This window comes from Schistocerca gregaria, chromosome 10 (genome assembly GCF_023897955.1).
Source record: "Schistocerca gregaria isolate iqSchGreg1 chromosome 10, iqSchGreg1.2, whole genome shotgun sequence".
NCBI lineage: Eukaryota > Metazoa > Arthropoda > Insecta > Orthoptera > Acrididae > Schistocerca > Schistocerca gregaria.
In genome coordinates this window covers 132568095-132582636 of record NC_064929.1, presented here as the reverse complement: position 1 = coordinate 132582636, position 14542 = coordinate 132568095, and the positions used below count along the sequence as shown (strand labels likewise).

The following is a 14542-nucleotide window of genomic DNA, read 5'->3' as shown; positions in this document are numbered from 1 at the left end:
ACTGTTTTTGATGATTGTCAATGGAATATTATTCTGTCCTGTTGTATTTGACCAACTTTTACAACCTTAAATGTAGTACTTACATCAAAAATGGTTCTATAATGTAACAAAATCAGTCTGTCAAGTACCATGTTTACCCGATCATAAGAAGTTTTTTCCCCGAATTCATCGTACGAAAAATACAGGGTCGTCTCATATGCACAGATTAAACTACTGTTGGCAACGTTAACATGTTTACAATGATAGTCTTACATTTATAAGGGTCGTCTTATATTTAGAGATTAAGCTTTTGCTGTTGAGGTCAGATGTAAATTTACTTTGAAGAATTTGGAAAGGCAGGTCTCAGGAAACTACACTTGCATTCCAACAGGCTCAAGATTTCCTGATACGCTGAACTGTTTGATGCAGTGTCATCATTGTTTGAACAATCACATGACATTGACTCGTGCGGTGCTAGTGCAAGAGAGTGGTAAGAAACTGTGAACTAGCCACAACAACAGTCTATTGCTCTGATAAAAATTTGACAGTTGTGTACCTGAACAGGTTTCCAATAAATGTTTTGGTACTTGTATCGATACTGCAAACAAACATTATTTTTAAATAAAGGCAACATTAAAAAACAGAAATGTCTTATTTCAAGAACCATTAGCTGATTCATAACTAAGACTCATATTTTCTTTGGTTACGAGAGATTGTAATGATTCACTGAGCGGGTTGCAAATGAGAAATTCAGTTGCTGTTCACGTATTACGATTACTGGGTAAAAATGTTACCTAATCAGTTTAGAACACAATGGTGACACGCAGTTGAAACAAGACTGAAAATTAATCCAGAATGAAATGTCTAACAAATGAAATAAATGATATTAAACTGATGGTGATTGCTATCATGAGAATAAATTACAGCAGCAACACCCATTGTGGAGATAGTACCAACAGATGTCACCAGATCGTGGGATGAGTGGAAGTTTGAGAATGGGACTGAATTGTAATTTTGATCTTTTATTTATGTATTAGTTGATGTTGTTACATGTGACCTGCACACTATAAGATATTGCAGTCAGTTTTTCCCAGTCGCTCAAGTTCAGCACTACAGAAGAGTTGCAAGGGAAATAGTGAGAGCCGATTGCAGAGAGGGAAGCGGTAAGTGAGAAGTTACCAACCGCAGGAACCTTTTGGCTTTTTATGGACAACTACTGTGTTTAAGCTGCAGTTCGTTTGAATCCATTTGTGTTCAGAATAGAACTGACTTTAAAATTGGATGACACATACTCAATAATAGTATTGATTTATGCAGGAGATGGTAAAAGTCTAGAGAGGGGCCAGTGGTGTACTTATTTGTTTCTTGCTGCAATGTTGTCGTCGCTCGTCGGGACGTATGATGGGAATGAAAGGAACGTGTGTCAACTGGTTCAATATGGCCAATGACGAAGCAGCAGTCAGGTAATGTGTTTGAAAGCGAGAGACAATGTAAACACGTATTCAGGGAGGAGGAAAGGGTGTGGGGGGGGAGGGGGGAGGGGGGAGAGAGAGAGAGAGAGAGAGAGAGAGAGAGAGAGAGAGAGAGAGAAATAGTGATCCCATGGACTACAATGTCAGTAAGCTCGAAAGGTAGAAAAGAAAATGGTTCAAAAATTAATGTAAACCATTTCCTTTCTATTTATTTTCTTCCTCTATGTAGTATTAAAATGTAGACAATCAAAAAATGGCTGTTTAAAAGAGGTAAATATTAACTATTTGACACATATTTTATGTCAGTAAAACAATTTGTAATTTTGATTAGTCTGAAAATCTTTTACTCGGGTAAATATGGTACATGTTTAGTAGGTGTAAGCTGAAACTGTTTTTCTTTTTACTCTATGAAGATTTCAGTTACCACTATAATGTGGAAAAGCTTTAATATTTTGATCCCCAGTGGTTTATGCTGCAATCAACCATTTTATTAGCATCTTTCTTTAAAGTACCTCATGGCTTTTGTAGTGTTGATGGTTTCACGCTAAAGCCAATGCAACTTCAAAACAAAATTAATGATTAAGACATAACTTTGTCGGTCTATTTGTATAAGCCACTTCATGATTTGTAAGAAGCGGGAAATAGATAAACTATAATATCCCCTTTCACAGTAATGATTTTTACCTGATTACTTAAAGTTACACACACAAAAACCACAACATTCTGTGTTAATAATTTCACATCTTGCTACTCTGGTTTTGAAATCAGTAATACAAGTGAGAAACCTACCTTTCCCCAGTGCAGTGGGGTCAGGCTGGAAAGTTCACGTGATACGTATAATGCATGGAAATTCTGAGAATAGTGAAAATTCTGTTACAGGATAATTAACTCAAGATGATAAAGCAAAAACCATTTTGATATCTCACCTGTGTTTTTGTTCTACTACTGAATCTACACTTCAACCATTTAACTATTATTTCTATTCTCAATTTATGATGATTTCAGAAATACCATAAGAAATATCACTCAGCGTGTCAATCATCGTGTATCTGTGTTCCAATCATGTAAAGAATATTGAAATTATTGCTCTAGTTATACAAGATTAGCACAGTGCCGACAGCTTGTATCAATGTAACTTCACACTTTTTTCCTAATTAAATAGCTAATTTTTTTAGGTAGTATATGTAACAGAAGTTTCAGTATTATGGGCTAATAATCTCTCTAAAAAATTAGTTGTTTATGGATGTCTTTCCCAAATAACAATTTCTGGTAGTCTCACAGAAGTAATGTTAGTTGTACATAATAATCTTACTTTTTATGGCTTCTGATCTTTGGAATTCACACAAAAGCTTGACCTCTATCAGTTCATAAAGAGTGCGCAGAATTGAAGAAAAGTGAGTCATCTGAACATATTAAAACATGTGCAACAGTAAAACAACTCTCTAGCATACGCACAATGTAAACTTGTGCCCATGTATTAATCTTATGTGGACACCAGTGTTTTGGGAAAGATCATCCAGCTTCTATTAGAGTAAGGTATAGTATTACTACCTATTAGAGACATCATCGCACACTACGAGTTTGTCGCTCCCACACGAGACAGGCGTACTGTAAAACAGAGGAACACACCTTCATAATTAAACTCCAAAAACAAAAACAAGGAACAACAAAATCTGAGTTTAAAATATGCTACTCAAAATGGTGCTACCAACAACCACTATTCAAATCTGGGATGGGAGTGTGTCTGAACAAGAAGCAATAAATATCTTCTTCACAGCCTTCCCAGAGGATAAAATACAGATAGCATGATCAAACTGAGAGACAAAAATTTTCAATATTCAGGCTAAAAGGCTCTTTAAGATTTAATGTTAAAGAAAATTGTAATTTTTAAAATAAAAATAACTAGTTATCAATCCATTATTAGAGAAAAATGCTCCAGACGATTGACCCCTGACAACAGTTTTTGGTAACACCTATGGCAAAAAAAAGATTAGTACAGGCATGCAAAATGGTCTCACCACTAGCAGTTGTGTTTCATTATGAAACATTCAACACATAGAGCAGGCAAACAGGTTGGTGGGAAACGGCTTCTTGGATGCTAGTTATAGCAGAAAGCGTGTGGTATGTAACTCCAACCAAACTGCTTTGGGATACAGAAGCAGGGATAGGTAAACGGCAAGGATGGAGACAGGCTTTGTGTTAATCGATTGGAAATTTCACGAAAAAATCTTTGCATACCGAAAATTAAAAATGGTAAAAAGACAAACTCAAGAAAAGCTGTTTGGATTCCTTCAGACACCTATTATATCCAGAGGGGGGAACAAATATTTCAGATGAGACTGTGAGAATAAATGAAGTTTCTCATAATTTGATGAAAGACCAGGAAACAAAACATGAAGGTCCAAAAATATATTGGAAAATTTTTCATCATCATCATTTCAAGGACAAATAAGTGTCGTACTTTAAAAAACTGCTTACAATGACATCATCACATGCCTCCAAGAGATGGGAATTATGTTAAAATTTTTATATGTGTATTAAGAGTATCCCAGATATAAATATGGCAAAATATCTAACAATCAACACCAGTTTCAGCTTTATTTTCACTTCTCTCCTGTAATTTCCTCAACCTGTTCCTAAATTTCCTGCTCTCTTTACTTCCAATTCCATTTACTTCACTCCATATAATTTTAAGTCAATTCTTTTGGCCTACTGCGATAAATTATTACTGTCATTCAGTGAAACGAATAATGTACCTAAGTTTCAGGAAGAGAGAGAGAGAGAGAGAGAGAGAGAGAGAGAGAGAGAACACGCATGTTCTTTACGCCCATCCATTTTTTCTCACTATGTGTATGTTGGTCATAATAGATTGGTAAAAGCCATTTCCCCGCCTGTTTGGCCTGCTTCATGCTCCATGCCTTCAACAGATTTAAAGTTAGTAAACACACCACACAAAAATTACACAACCGAACACACAAAATTACTTGCAAAATACAAATTTAATAGCATTAGCAGAGGTAATTCCCCTACATTAATGCTGTAATATACTTCACATCAAGTGAAGAGATATAAATTGGAACCCTTATCCTCTTTTACTGTGACTTGATGTTTGCTTTTTTTGTTTGAGGGGTAATACTTCCCACCAGAAACCAAGAGGTGGGACTGCAACTATGAAAAAAGTACTACCAATTATCTCATTAAAAATAGCAAAACCAAAATAAAAATACCAAACAAATGATCACCATGACAAAACAAAACAGACACTAACATCGGGAATATTGGGACAATGTTCACTAGACTGAAAATGTACCCAAGCTGGTCCATAGGAACTGGAATAAGAGTATTGGGACATTGTAATGAGTGAGTCAGTTGTTCAGAGTAATGCAAACAGTAATATGATAAATTCCATGTTACAGCTCCATCACAAGATATTCTGTAACGTTCTGTGTGCAGCTTTCATGTTTTTTGGATGAAAACATTATTTTACAAAAATCTTTCTAAAAGATGCACACATTGCCAAAAGGATAGGAAACTGAGGAAAACTGATAAAAAGAAATAAAACTTTAAAAATGTGTATATCTGTTTCAAAAATTACATGAGCTCGTCATCAATTACTGATATAAATGACAAAACTCAAAATTCACATTGGTTGAGTCTGTAAAAACCTTAAAACAATGTTGTCACCTTACAAGTAAATGTTAAAAATAGTGGGAAAAAATTGATGAACAAAGTCAGTAAGTTACAAATTGTTTGCGTAAAGCCATTTTCAGCAATATCACACACAGCTTTTGTGAAATAGTCTCTAGGTCATAAACAATCAGTGGCCACTTTTTTATGGGTGAAACATTCCTCATTTGCTTGAAGATATTTGTGCTGCTAATAGAAACTTAGAAGTGTCATGAATAAAGTTACTATGAACCACCACCATTCAAAGCACTAAAAATAGTGGATATATTGTCAGGTGTACCACTCCTTAAATATTTGCCACCAGGGCAAAGTAATAGCTAAAAATGTAACACACTAATTACTCTCACAGTTGTATATGACAACTAAGTGAGGCAGATATGATCATTGGTAAAGAACACAATATGATAATTTATTGTTTTATAATTAATTTCAACAACTTGAAGGAAATCACTGTCCTGTGTAGTATTTTGAAACAAACATTTCACTTCATTATTTAGCAATTATCTAATTTCACCCCCCCTCAGATATTATCGAGCTACATACAATAAAAACTGTTATGTTTATAGTGTGATATATTCCATACATCAGTGAGGAAGCAATGTAGTAGTTACATGCACACCTGTTCATACATAAAATGGGAAAAGCGTAACCCTTATAAAAGCTAGTCACTGTGCTGCCATATGTAATACATTAAAATATGTTGGCGTAATTATTAAAGCGAGCACCTTAAAATTTCTATCATGTTAGCTAATTGCCAAATAATGAATTTTTTTGTTTTTCCTCTCAAAATGAAACAGCAGCCTATGCAGTAAAATGACTTCCTTTGAGAAATTTACAGCAGCTGCGGTACAGATTACTATTAATTACAAGACTATTCCCCTTTACTGGTGGTAGCAGTATCCTTTTCTTTCTTTATTCTTTTTTTAAAGCACTGACAATAATGCCCTGGAAGATTGCTACAGACCACAAAGGTTCAGACTAGATTTCCTGAGATGTAGTAGCTATGTTATTTGAACTGAAACTTGGTAGCTGTTTTATTTGCACTACTCATATTTTCATTGGTTTGGATCTAAGTCAAATCTTTGCCTCTTTTTCCTTGTAACAGAGAAGGGTGGCAGAAATTATGTGAAACTAATAAAAACACATATTTTGCAGAACAGGTACAAAAATGAAAAGGAAGGAAAAAATGCTGTGAATGATCTTTCAAATACTGAAATTGAAATAATGAAACAATAAAAAAATTAAGGAAACAATAAAAAATTAAGGAAAAGGATTTTTGTGACCACTGAATGTTTGCACACGTCACATAACGTATCTGCTCATATCTTCATGTTCTCTCTTCAACAAAAAACAAAGAATTCTGGGGAATACGAAGGTATAAGCACCAAAAGGGAGAGTATTTATTTTGTATTCTATTACTGATAAAAGAACTCAAATTCCAGCAGCCTGAAATACATTGCTTGCATATTGTATTGCTTTGGCATTATTTTTGTCATAATAGGTGAGCACCATTCTCCCCTTGCAGTGGTTTGTTTGGAGTGTTCTGTCACATAATTTTCACTTTTATTAACTGTGTCATAACACAATCTACTGATGGTTAATGTAAGCATAAATTTAATGAAACCACCTTTACTCAAAGAAGTGTTATTTCATAACAAGCCAGCTCAGTTAAACAGTGTTAATAATCTGGCTTTGTGATTAATAGTGTGTCACAAATAAAGCCTACAGTAAGAGTAATCAACATAAATGTTGTATTCGTCCAGGTATTATCACTGACAGAGATAAGGAAGACTGCTGATTTCTTAAGTCAGTTTTTATGTGTATATTTGGAGTTACTGAGCAGTCATAGTTCTGTGAAGTATAAATGTCTACCCAACCTGCATAATGGTACATTGATATACGCAGAAGCTCGTCAGTCACTAATACTCAGAACCTGGCAGATTTTCCATTGGCTGAAAACAGGAAGGAATTGAAAGAAACTGGTCTTTTGAAACTTCCTGGCAGATTAAAACTGTGTGCCAGACCGAGACTCGAACTCGGGACCTTTGCCTTTCGCGGTCAAGTGCTCTACCAACTGATCTACCCAAGCACGCTCACGCCCCGTCCTCACAGCTGTAAAGTTTGGAAGGTAGGAGATGAGGTACTGGCAGAAGTAAAGCTGTGAGGACGGGGCACGAGTCTGGGTAGCTCAGTTGGTACAGCACTTGCCCGCGATAGGCAAAGGTCTTGAGTTCGAGTCTCGGTCGGGCACACAGTTTTAATCTGCCAGGAAGTTTCATATCAGGACACACACCGCTGTAGAGTGAAAATTTCATTCTATAAACTGGTCTTTTGAAGGACTGGGCAGAAAAGTCACTCAGATTGAGAAAGGCGTGATAGGCCATTATTGTGAGACGCAAAAATCACAATTAAATGACACCAACAAAATGAACAACAAATTTAGACAACTTGAGCTACGTAAATATGAATGTTTGTATGGTCCCTCACACCTTTAAATGTCTTTACTCATGCTCAGATGTACATCTTAGGTACAGAGCAAATAATTTTACCAAATTGGATGGTCTTGAAAAAATTGCAGTTATATGCACAGGAAGTCATAGAATAATCATTATATAGAAACTCTGCAGGCATCTACAGATATATAAGCATTACTGTCGTCACATGTCATCTTAAATGGGAACTTCAGTGAACACACAAAACATTCACTGAAAATTACTGATATCAGTTCACATAGTTAGTTCTTAATCCATGTAGAAGTATATTACATGAGTAACATGGCCATAAATAAGAGAATACTGTTCACTAGCATAATGAATATTTAATGGCAGTAATGGAGTGACAAGACAGAGTAATACTGCTTGTTCAAGAATTTTGAAAGATGGTAAACTATTTTCCTGCCAAAAGATATTTCTTGGCTGATTCACAGCAGTTATTTGCTATTGTGAGCACTATATAGTAACACAGAATTAAAGTATTCATTACTTTAAAAATATATAAAGATGTTTTGTTATGCCTAAGAGCCTGCAGTTGTATATTTCATTCTTGCATACAGTGACATATAAAATCGGGACAATACTTCCAAGACAGTAAGTACTCAAATGAAATCTTAGTCCAAGGCTATAACCAGGACCCTTATATGACAAAACTATGGCCCTAAATTTCTTCCTAAATCCCAGACTGAGAACTCTCTATGCATATCTGGAGCAAAACAATTTGCTGTTACAGTAGTTACCATTGACAGGTCTCACCGATATTGCCTATATGATTTGTAATTCAAATAATATAAGAAATATTTCCCACAGCTCAGTTTTGCTGCGTTGTGTCTCTTACATTTGATAAGACATATTTTATTATTAGCCCAGTTTTCATTCCACCTTATTGCACATCTCCTGCCCCGAGACCAGAGAAACACACTTGTGGACTCCTCCAAAAGCCAAGTTTCTTCCATACCTTTGTTTACTGTCCCTCTTACCTGGGAGGAAGGCCAAGTTCCAAATCTTAGTGAATTTGTCAGCTTTTGTGTATCTATATGTATCAGTCAGCTGCTTTGTTGCAAACAGACTTTTCCCTTTTTATTTTGGTGTTCTTTTATTATTGAATATTATTTTCTTTTTAATTGTTGTCTTTTCGTAATACACCTCAAATGATAAAATTGATTATCTGAACCACTTAAAATTACTCTGACTGGAGAAATAACCAGTTTGCAGAAAATTTACTGTTAGCAGTGGATGTGAAATATTTTTGCTTACTGAAGGCTGTGACCTGCAGAAACATTATTTTGTAATTCAAATATATGCGTTACATTGGTTATTGGGCAATTGGCATTACATGCCTGTTAATAAGCTTGACTGTACAGTGTCAAATCTTACTGATCGATTCACTCATGCTCACCTGACCATTACCCACAATTTATAAAGCACCCCATTTTACGGGCACACAAGCATACAGCTAGTCGTGTTAAAACAGAAGCCATACTCAGTAGATTGCAAAGTTGCAGCCAAAGAAAATAATATTCCAGGGAGTGAACTGGCATTGCTAAAATGCCTCATCTCCCTTGTGTAGTACCTTTTGAAACCTTTACTTGATCAGACTTTTCCTGCGGATGTTGTTAAAGAACCTGAATTGCAGGCGCAGTGTTAGGTCTTTCCGTACTGTAGGTACAAACAATACACAATGTTGGTGACTTGCTTTCTGTGTTTATAAAAACAATATACTAACACGAACTGCTTCCCTTACACTACACATCCGTAGGTTTCAATTCTTTCTCCCCACAGTTTTCATTACATCTGCACCTACATCAGCTTCTACAGGATAACAGCAGAAGGGGATGGTGTAGGAGATTTGCTTTTGAAAGTGGTTCTCATTGTAAACACTGTACATGCTCTTAATACAGAGAAGGGAAAATGTTCTTGGATCCCTCCTCCTAGACAAGCAATCTTTTCATATATAAAGCCACTCAGAAACCATGAAACCATAAAAAACTATGGTGATTTTTCATGCAGTCCACATGACTAGTCTTTACAGTAGCGACCGACATATGCACAAAACCTTATTGGCTCGCATTTTTTCTGAACCACTTTGCAAAAGTGACAGGAAAGAGAGAGAAAAGGACACAAACAAAGACTAAACAAACACATTCCTGTTCCCCGAGTTGCTTGGGTCCAACTCGTCACGATGCTGGGAACAAAAAGTACAAACAGACAGGGACAAAAACAAATAAAAACACTAAATGCTTAACATTAATGAACCACCACTTATCAATGTAAGTGATGCTGTTACTCACTGTTGCTGAAAAGGGAAGGGACTTTGGCATTGCATCGTCACTTTCTCGAGACGATCTGAAAAGGGGCCTTGCCCGGACCCAGGGATATCTTGAACTGAGCTTTAGCACCCAGCCGACAGACTTCAGTGCCAGAAGAAGTGGGAAGAGGGCCAAGATGGATCAATTGGTGGTGGGAGGGGGCAGAGAGGGACAGATCCCAGAGCGAGCCACGTCACCGGCAAGTTGGCGAAACAGGGTGGATGTTGGGAAAGGGAGAGAAAACAGAGAACATTTGAGTACATTAATTATGCTGAACGGCACGTGAGACAATACAATAAGCCTTAACAAAAGCATAAGCCAGTAACACATGACTAGTCATTGTGGGTACAATCTGTCTTACAATATGTGCAGAAGATTTCTATTAAACCAAGACTTCAGGTCTCAGACCCTTTACAGTATACTCACATGAAGGGAGGAGGAACTGCACAGACAGTGTGATGCTAGTCATTATCATTAACATTAAGTGCTCTACAATTATTCACTATAGAGAAGAATAACTAAGAATGGGACCAATAAGAACTGGCCTTCTTCCATTTCCTTCTTTCTTACAGTAATACAGATGCTCAGTGCCTGGACACAAATTTGCTGTAGCAGTGTGAATCCATAGCTCAAAACAGATGAAAAAATTGACTCTGAAGTTCCCTGAACACCTAAGTATGAAAACTGTTGATTTGTAACAGAGTTGCCCTTCAGTTCAGTGCACAGTCTTGTAGTTTTGTTGTCACTAGATCACTGGTTTGATTCTTGCTGGATGCAACTTGGTTTTAGCATTTCATACCTTAATCAATAAAAATGGAACCCTTATAAATTTTATTATTGGCCCTTTTAATCAGAAATGGCTAGAGGCATCAAACTGAAATTTATGTCATATACTAAGATCTACAATCCCTTGGTCTAAGTCAATGCAATAAAAAAATATGGCAAGTTATTACTAATCGCACTTCCCGTTAATGTAGACTCATGAAATTTGGCAAGAGATGAGATTTCACAGTACAAGTACCTGAAAAACCCAGAAAATGGTTCATTTCTAATTATATAATATAAAAACTATTTCTTGCCATTACAAACAAATTGCATTCATCATCCATCAAGAATTTCAGTAACTACTGCAAGGACTTTGATCCAATTTTCTGTAATAGTTGGAATAATTCCCAGGGAGAGATTTGTGTACATAATTTACAACTGTTTTGTGGTAACTGAGTGAGCTACAATGAAGTTAGTGCCCCTCCCACTGTGAAAACGGATGTCTTTACCATCTAGCAGTGACATGCGTAAAGGCCACCCAACTATTGTGCCACGCTGGCACTAGCATTGCAGGTCCTTTAAGAACTGCTCATTCCACTGACAGTCTATGCCTATGACACATATGGGTGCACAGGACCGAAAAAGAGGAAACACCTAAGGACATTTCTAGCAGGAGCAGACTATACATGGAACACCTGGAACTGACCACAGAGCAGCACGACCACAGGTATAAATAATGGGCCCATTCCAATTGACAAGCAGTTTCTGGTAGAAAATGAAGGTAACTAGTCACACTGTCTAAATATCATGCAAGAATAATCCTGATATTAAGCAGAATACCTGACACCTCAAGACACCTATATACACAATTAAGTTGGTACGGAACCGTCCAAGTGCGAGTCCAACTTGGATTTGTCCAGTGTTTTCTACTTTAATTTGAATTCTGTCATCAAACTGGCATGTTAATCAACAAATGTTGAATCATAATTTTTAATTAAATTAGTGTCTTTCTATTTTTTAATCACTGATCACACAAGAATTGAGGGTAACAGATTCGTAGACAGATTTCGCACCTCAGATGATAATTATTCTTATTTTCTATATTTATAAATAATAATACTTAACTGTACTACAGTTTTACCATTCTGAAAGTAACTGCGAAATGCAAATAGTGAGCAACATCTACTCTCTTTCGACCTACATTTCCGTCATTTTCCTCATGCAAGACTTCCAATAAAAATAACTTCTGAACTCCAACTAATAGGCTAAAATACAATGTAACATATTAATGATAAATAAATGAGCAGTATTATTAATACTGTCTGTATTATCAATAAGATATTTCAAGTTTTTGCACCAAATTTTAATTTATTGTGAGTATTAACATTTTCATGTAAATTGCAATTAAAAATAAAAATTGTATTGCAATATTTGAATTAAAGTAAAAAGAAAATTTTAAAAAAATCATTTGGCGAGAGCCATTGCCCTTCCAACTGGACAGTTACAACATTAAGCACTTGGGTAAGGATGGATTCGTTACAACTGCAGAAATGTTTCGTACTTAACAGACCTTGGATATCTTCAAAGTCAATTTTTCAAGATTTCCCGAGAACCACATCTTACTGCTTTGGGAAACTGATGGTTTCCAGACACTGAGCTATGAAGTACACAGGAAATGAAAGAGGACCAGTCTATAAGGTCCGCATGTGCAACGCAACAGAACACGTTATGCATTTTGCATACTGAGTAGTGGCACATATAAAGATGTCACACAAGTGGGATGGCATCTATCAGTTATCACTTAGTGTCAAGGAACAGTGTAGGCTGTGTGGACCATAACAGCCAGGTCACATATTAATTTCTTAAGATAAATTCTGCGACTATGTTTACAAAAATACTTTGCTTGAAAATTGGTTACAAAGTGATTAACCTTCTGAGACTTACATACATTACCTAAGGGGTTTCAGTGAAGTATTTCAAGTAATCTAAAAGTGCCTCAGCATTGTCTAGTCATGTGTCACTGTAAGCTTAAGGAAAGCATTTGAAGCATGAAATCTATGTCTACAATGGATTATTAGCTTTTTTTTTTTTAGGAAAATAGTGTTTTTGCTATGTTAAGTTTATTGATACTATGAATTCTCCACATAACTGTGATGTCAGGAAGCACCAAAAACAGTTATACACCACCTTACTTATAATTAGGAAGTATTCAGAACAAATTAATTCCACACTTTTAGCGTAAAAAAAAGATAAGCAATGCGAAAATTAGAGGCCTAGAATTTTTAATAAGCTGTTACTACTAACTAAATTTTGAAAAGATTGATCGCTAAGATGAGCACATTCCTGTTTCAGTTCACACAGTGGTCTCTCCTTATGAAATGAAGTTATCTGGGAATAAAACTCACCTAATTCATTTCCAAATATACAATTTATAGCATACTAAGACGTGGTGTAAAATTTTGGTGGTACTGCTAAAAGTTCGCAATAATCTGATGTAGCAACTGCTCAACTTCAGACAGGGTTAGCATTTGGTAAAAATCTCAAGACGACCCCATTTTTGTTTTTTAGTTATTTTGACTGCTCTGTGCTTCTTTTCAGCTGATGCCAGTGGGCTCCATTTTTTTCATTACATAAACTGTACCATAAAATGTCCTTTTTGTAGCAGCCAACATCATAGAGAATAATGAGCAGATGATTTCAAAATATTGCGTAAGTTCAGCAGTTCCGCTGACAGCTCCCAAGAGCCTCAGTAATACAGATCCCTATTTATAATTAGCCGAGTATTCCCATGTATCCATTTTTCTACTAAAACACTGTGGATTTTTCATTTCCCCTCCATGCGCAATTAAAGTAAAGCAATAGTAAAAATAAAACATCTGCAAAATTAGAATTCCGTTAAATTTATGAAATGTTCAGTATCCAATTTTAACCAAGCTTTGCCAAGAATGTAAACTATTTGAGGCATATTAAATAATGTTCAAATTATCACTTCAATAATCTTTGCCAGTGACAAAGAATTTCACCACTGTGTTAACTGTAGAAATGAGAAATGACAATACATGAAATTTAATATTTAAGGCAATGCAAAGATAGTTTTACTCAAACATCAGACTACCATAAAATTCAACACTTGCAGATGTTGACTGCATCAGAAAGGTAAGCCTGCAAAGCAGCAGAAGCATAAATTGACAAAGACATTTACACCCACAGCTCAAAGTTCCTCGATGATCTAAAGTTCCTTTAACATGTTACAAGGACATCCTTTAATACATTACAAGCGACATTTACACAGAGCTAAAGAGAAGGCACAGTCCCTACAGACAGAAAGTATACATAAAATCATTTTATCTTTTAAATGAAATTGCAACCATATAGCTAACTTAAATATAATGACAGAGAGAAAATTTTCGAGTAAACTAATCTGCACCCAGGCACTTTTTCCATGTGGTGTCCACATTCCTGAAGGAAAGAAAGTAATCTATGTTAATTAAAACAGAGACTAATTTTTTGCATGACACTAGTGATCTTAAAAACAATTTCACTGTCCTAAATAAAGAGTGCAAAGCATGTTTGCTGCATAATTATAATGTATGCCAAAATGACCAATAATGCTTGGTATAATCAGATACTAAGAATCTATGGAAACATGTGTTACAAGTGGTCTGAAATGCATATTTCCAAATATTCATGTGCCTGCAAGGGAATAACTACTTGAACTTTAAACTTACTTCACTTAGGCTTTCATCATGTTATGTTTGAACTTATGGCATATTCTGTGTATTAGCTGTATCAAAAACTCCAATTTATCATTTCTGTCTCAATCCTACAGCTGCTTGTT

At 35.7% G+C, this 14542-nt stretch overlaps 1 protein-coding gene across 7 annotated transcripts in view; it reads right to left on the bottom strand.

The window, feature by feature from the left end:
* Nucleotides 1-14542, bottom strand: part of LOC126293746 (tropomodulin) — a 633877-nt gene that overhangs the window by 8611 nt on the left and 610724 nt on the right. Inside the window, exons 9-10 of one of the 7 annotated variants that reach the window (XM_049987099.1) lie at nucleotides 9922-10041; nucleotides 2999-3059 (exon numbers count right to left, since the gene is read on the bottom strand). The exons of 4 other annotated variants lie outside the window; for them this stretch is intronic. In XM_049987099.1, the coding sequence (XP_049843056.1) occupies nucleotides 9959-10041 (83 nt within the window). In that variant the 3' untranslated portion in view covers nucleotides 2999-3059; nucleotides 9922-9958. Of the gene's footprint in view, nucleotides 1-2998; nucleotides 3060-9203; nucleotides 9290-9921; nucleotides 10042-14542 lie in introns of those variants that run through there. 2 more of the 7 variants (XM_049987100.1, XM_049987103.1) reach the window with 2 other exon arrangements.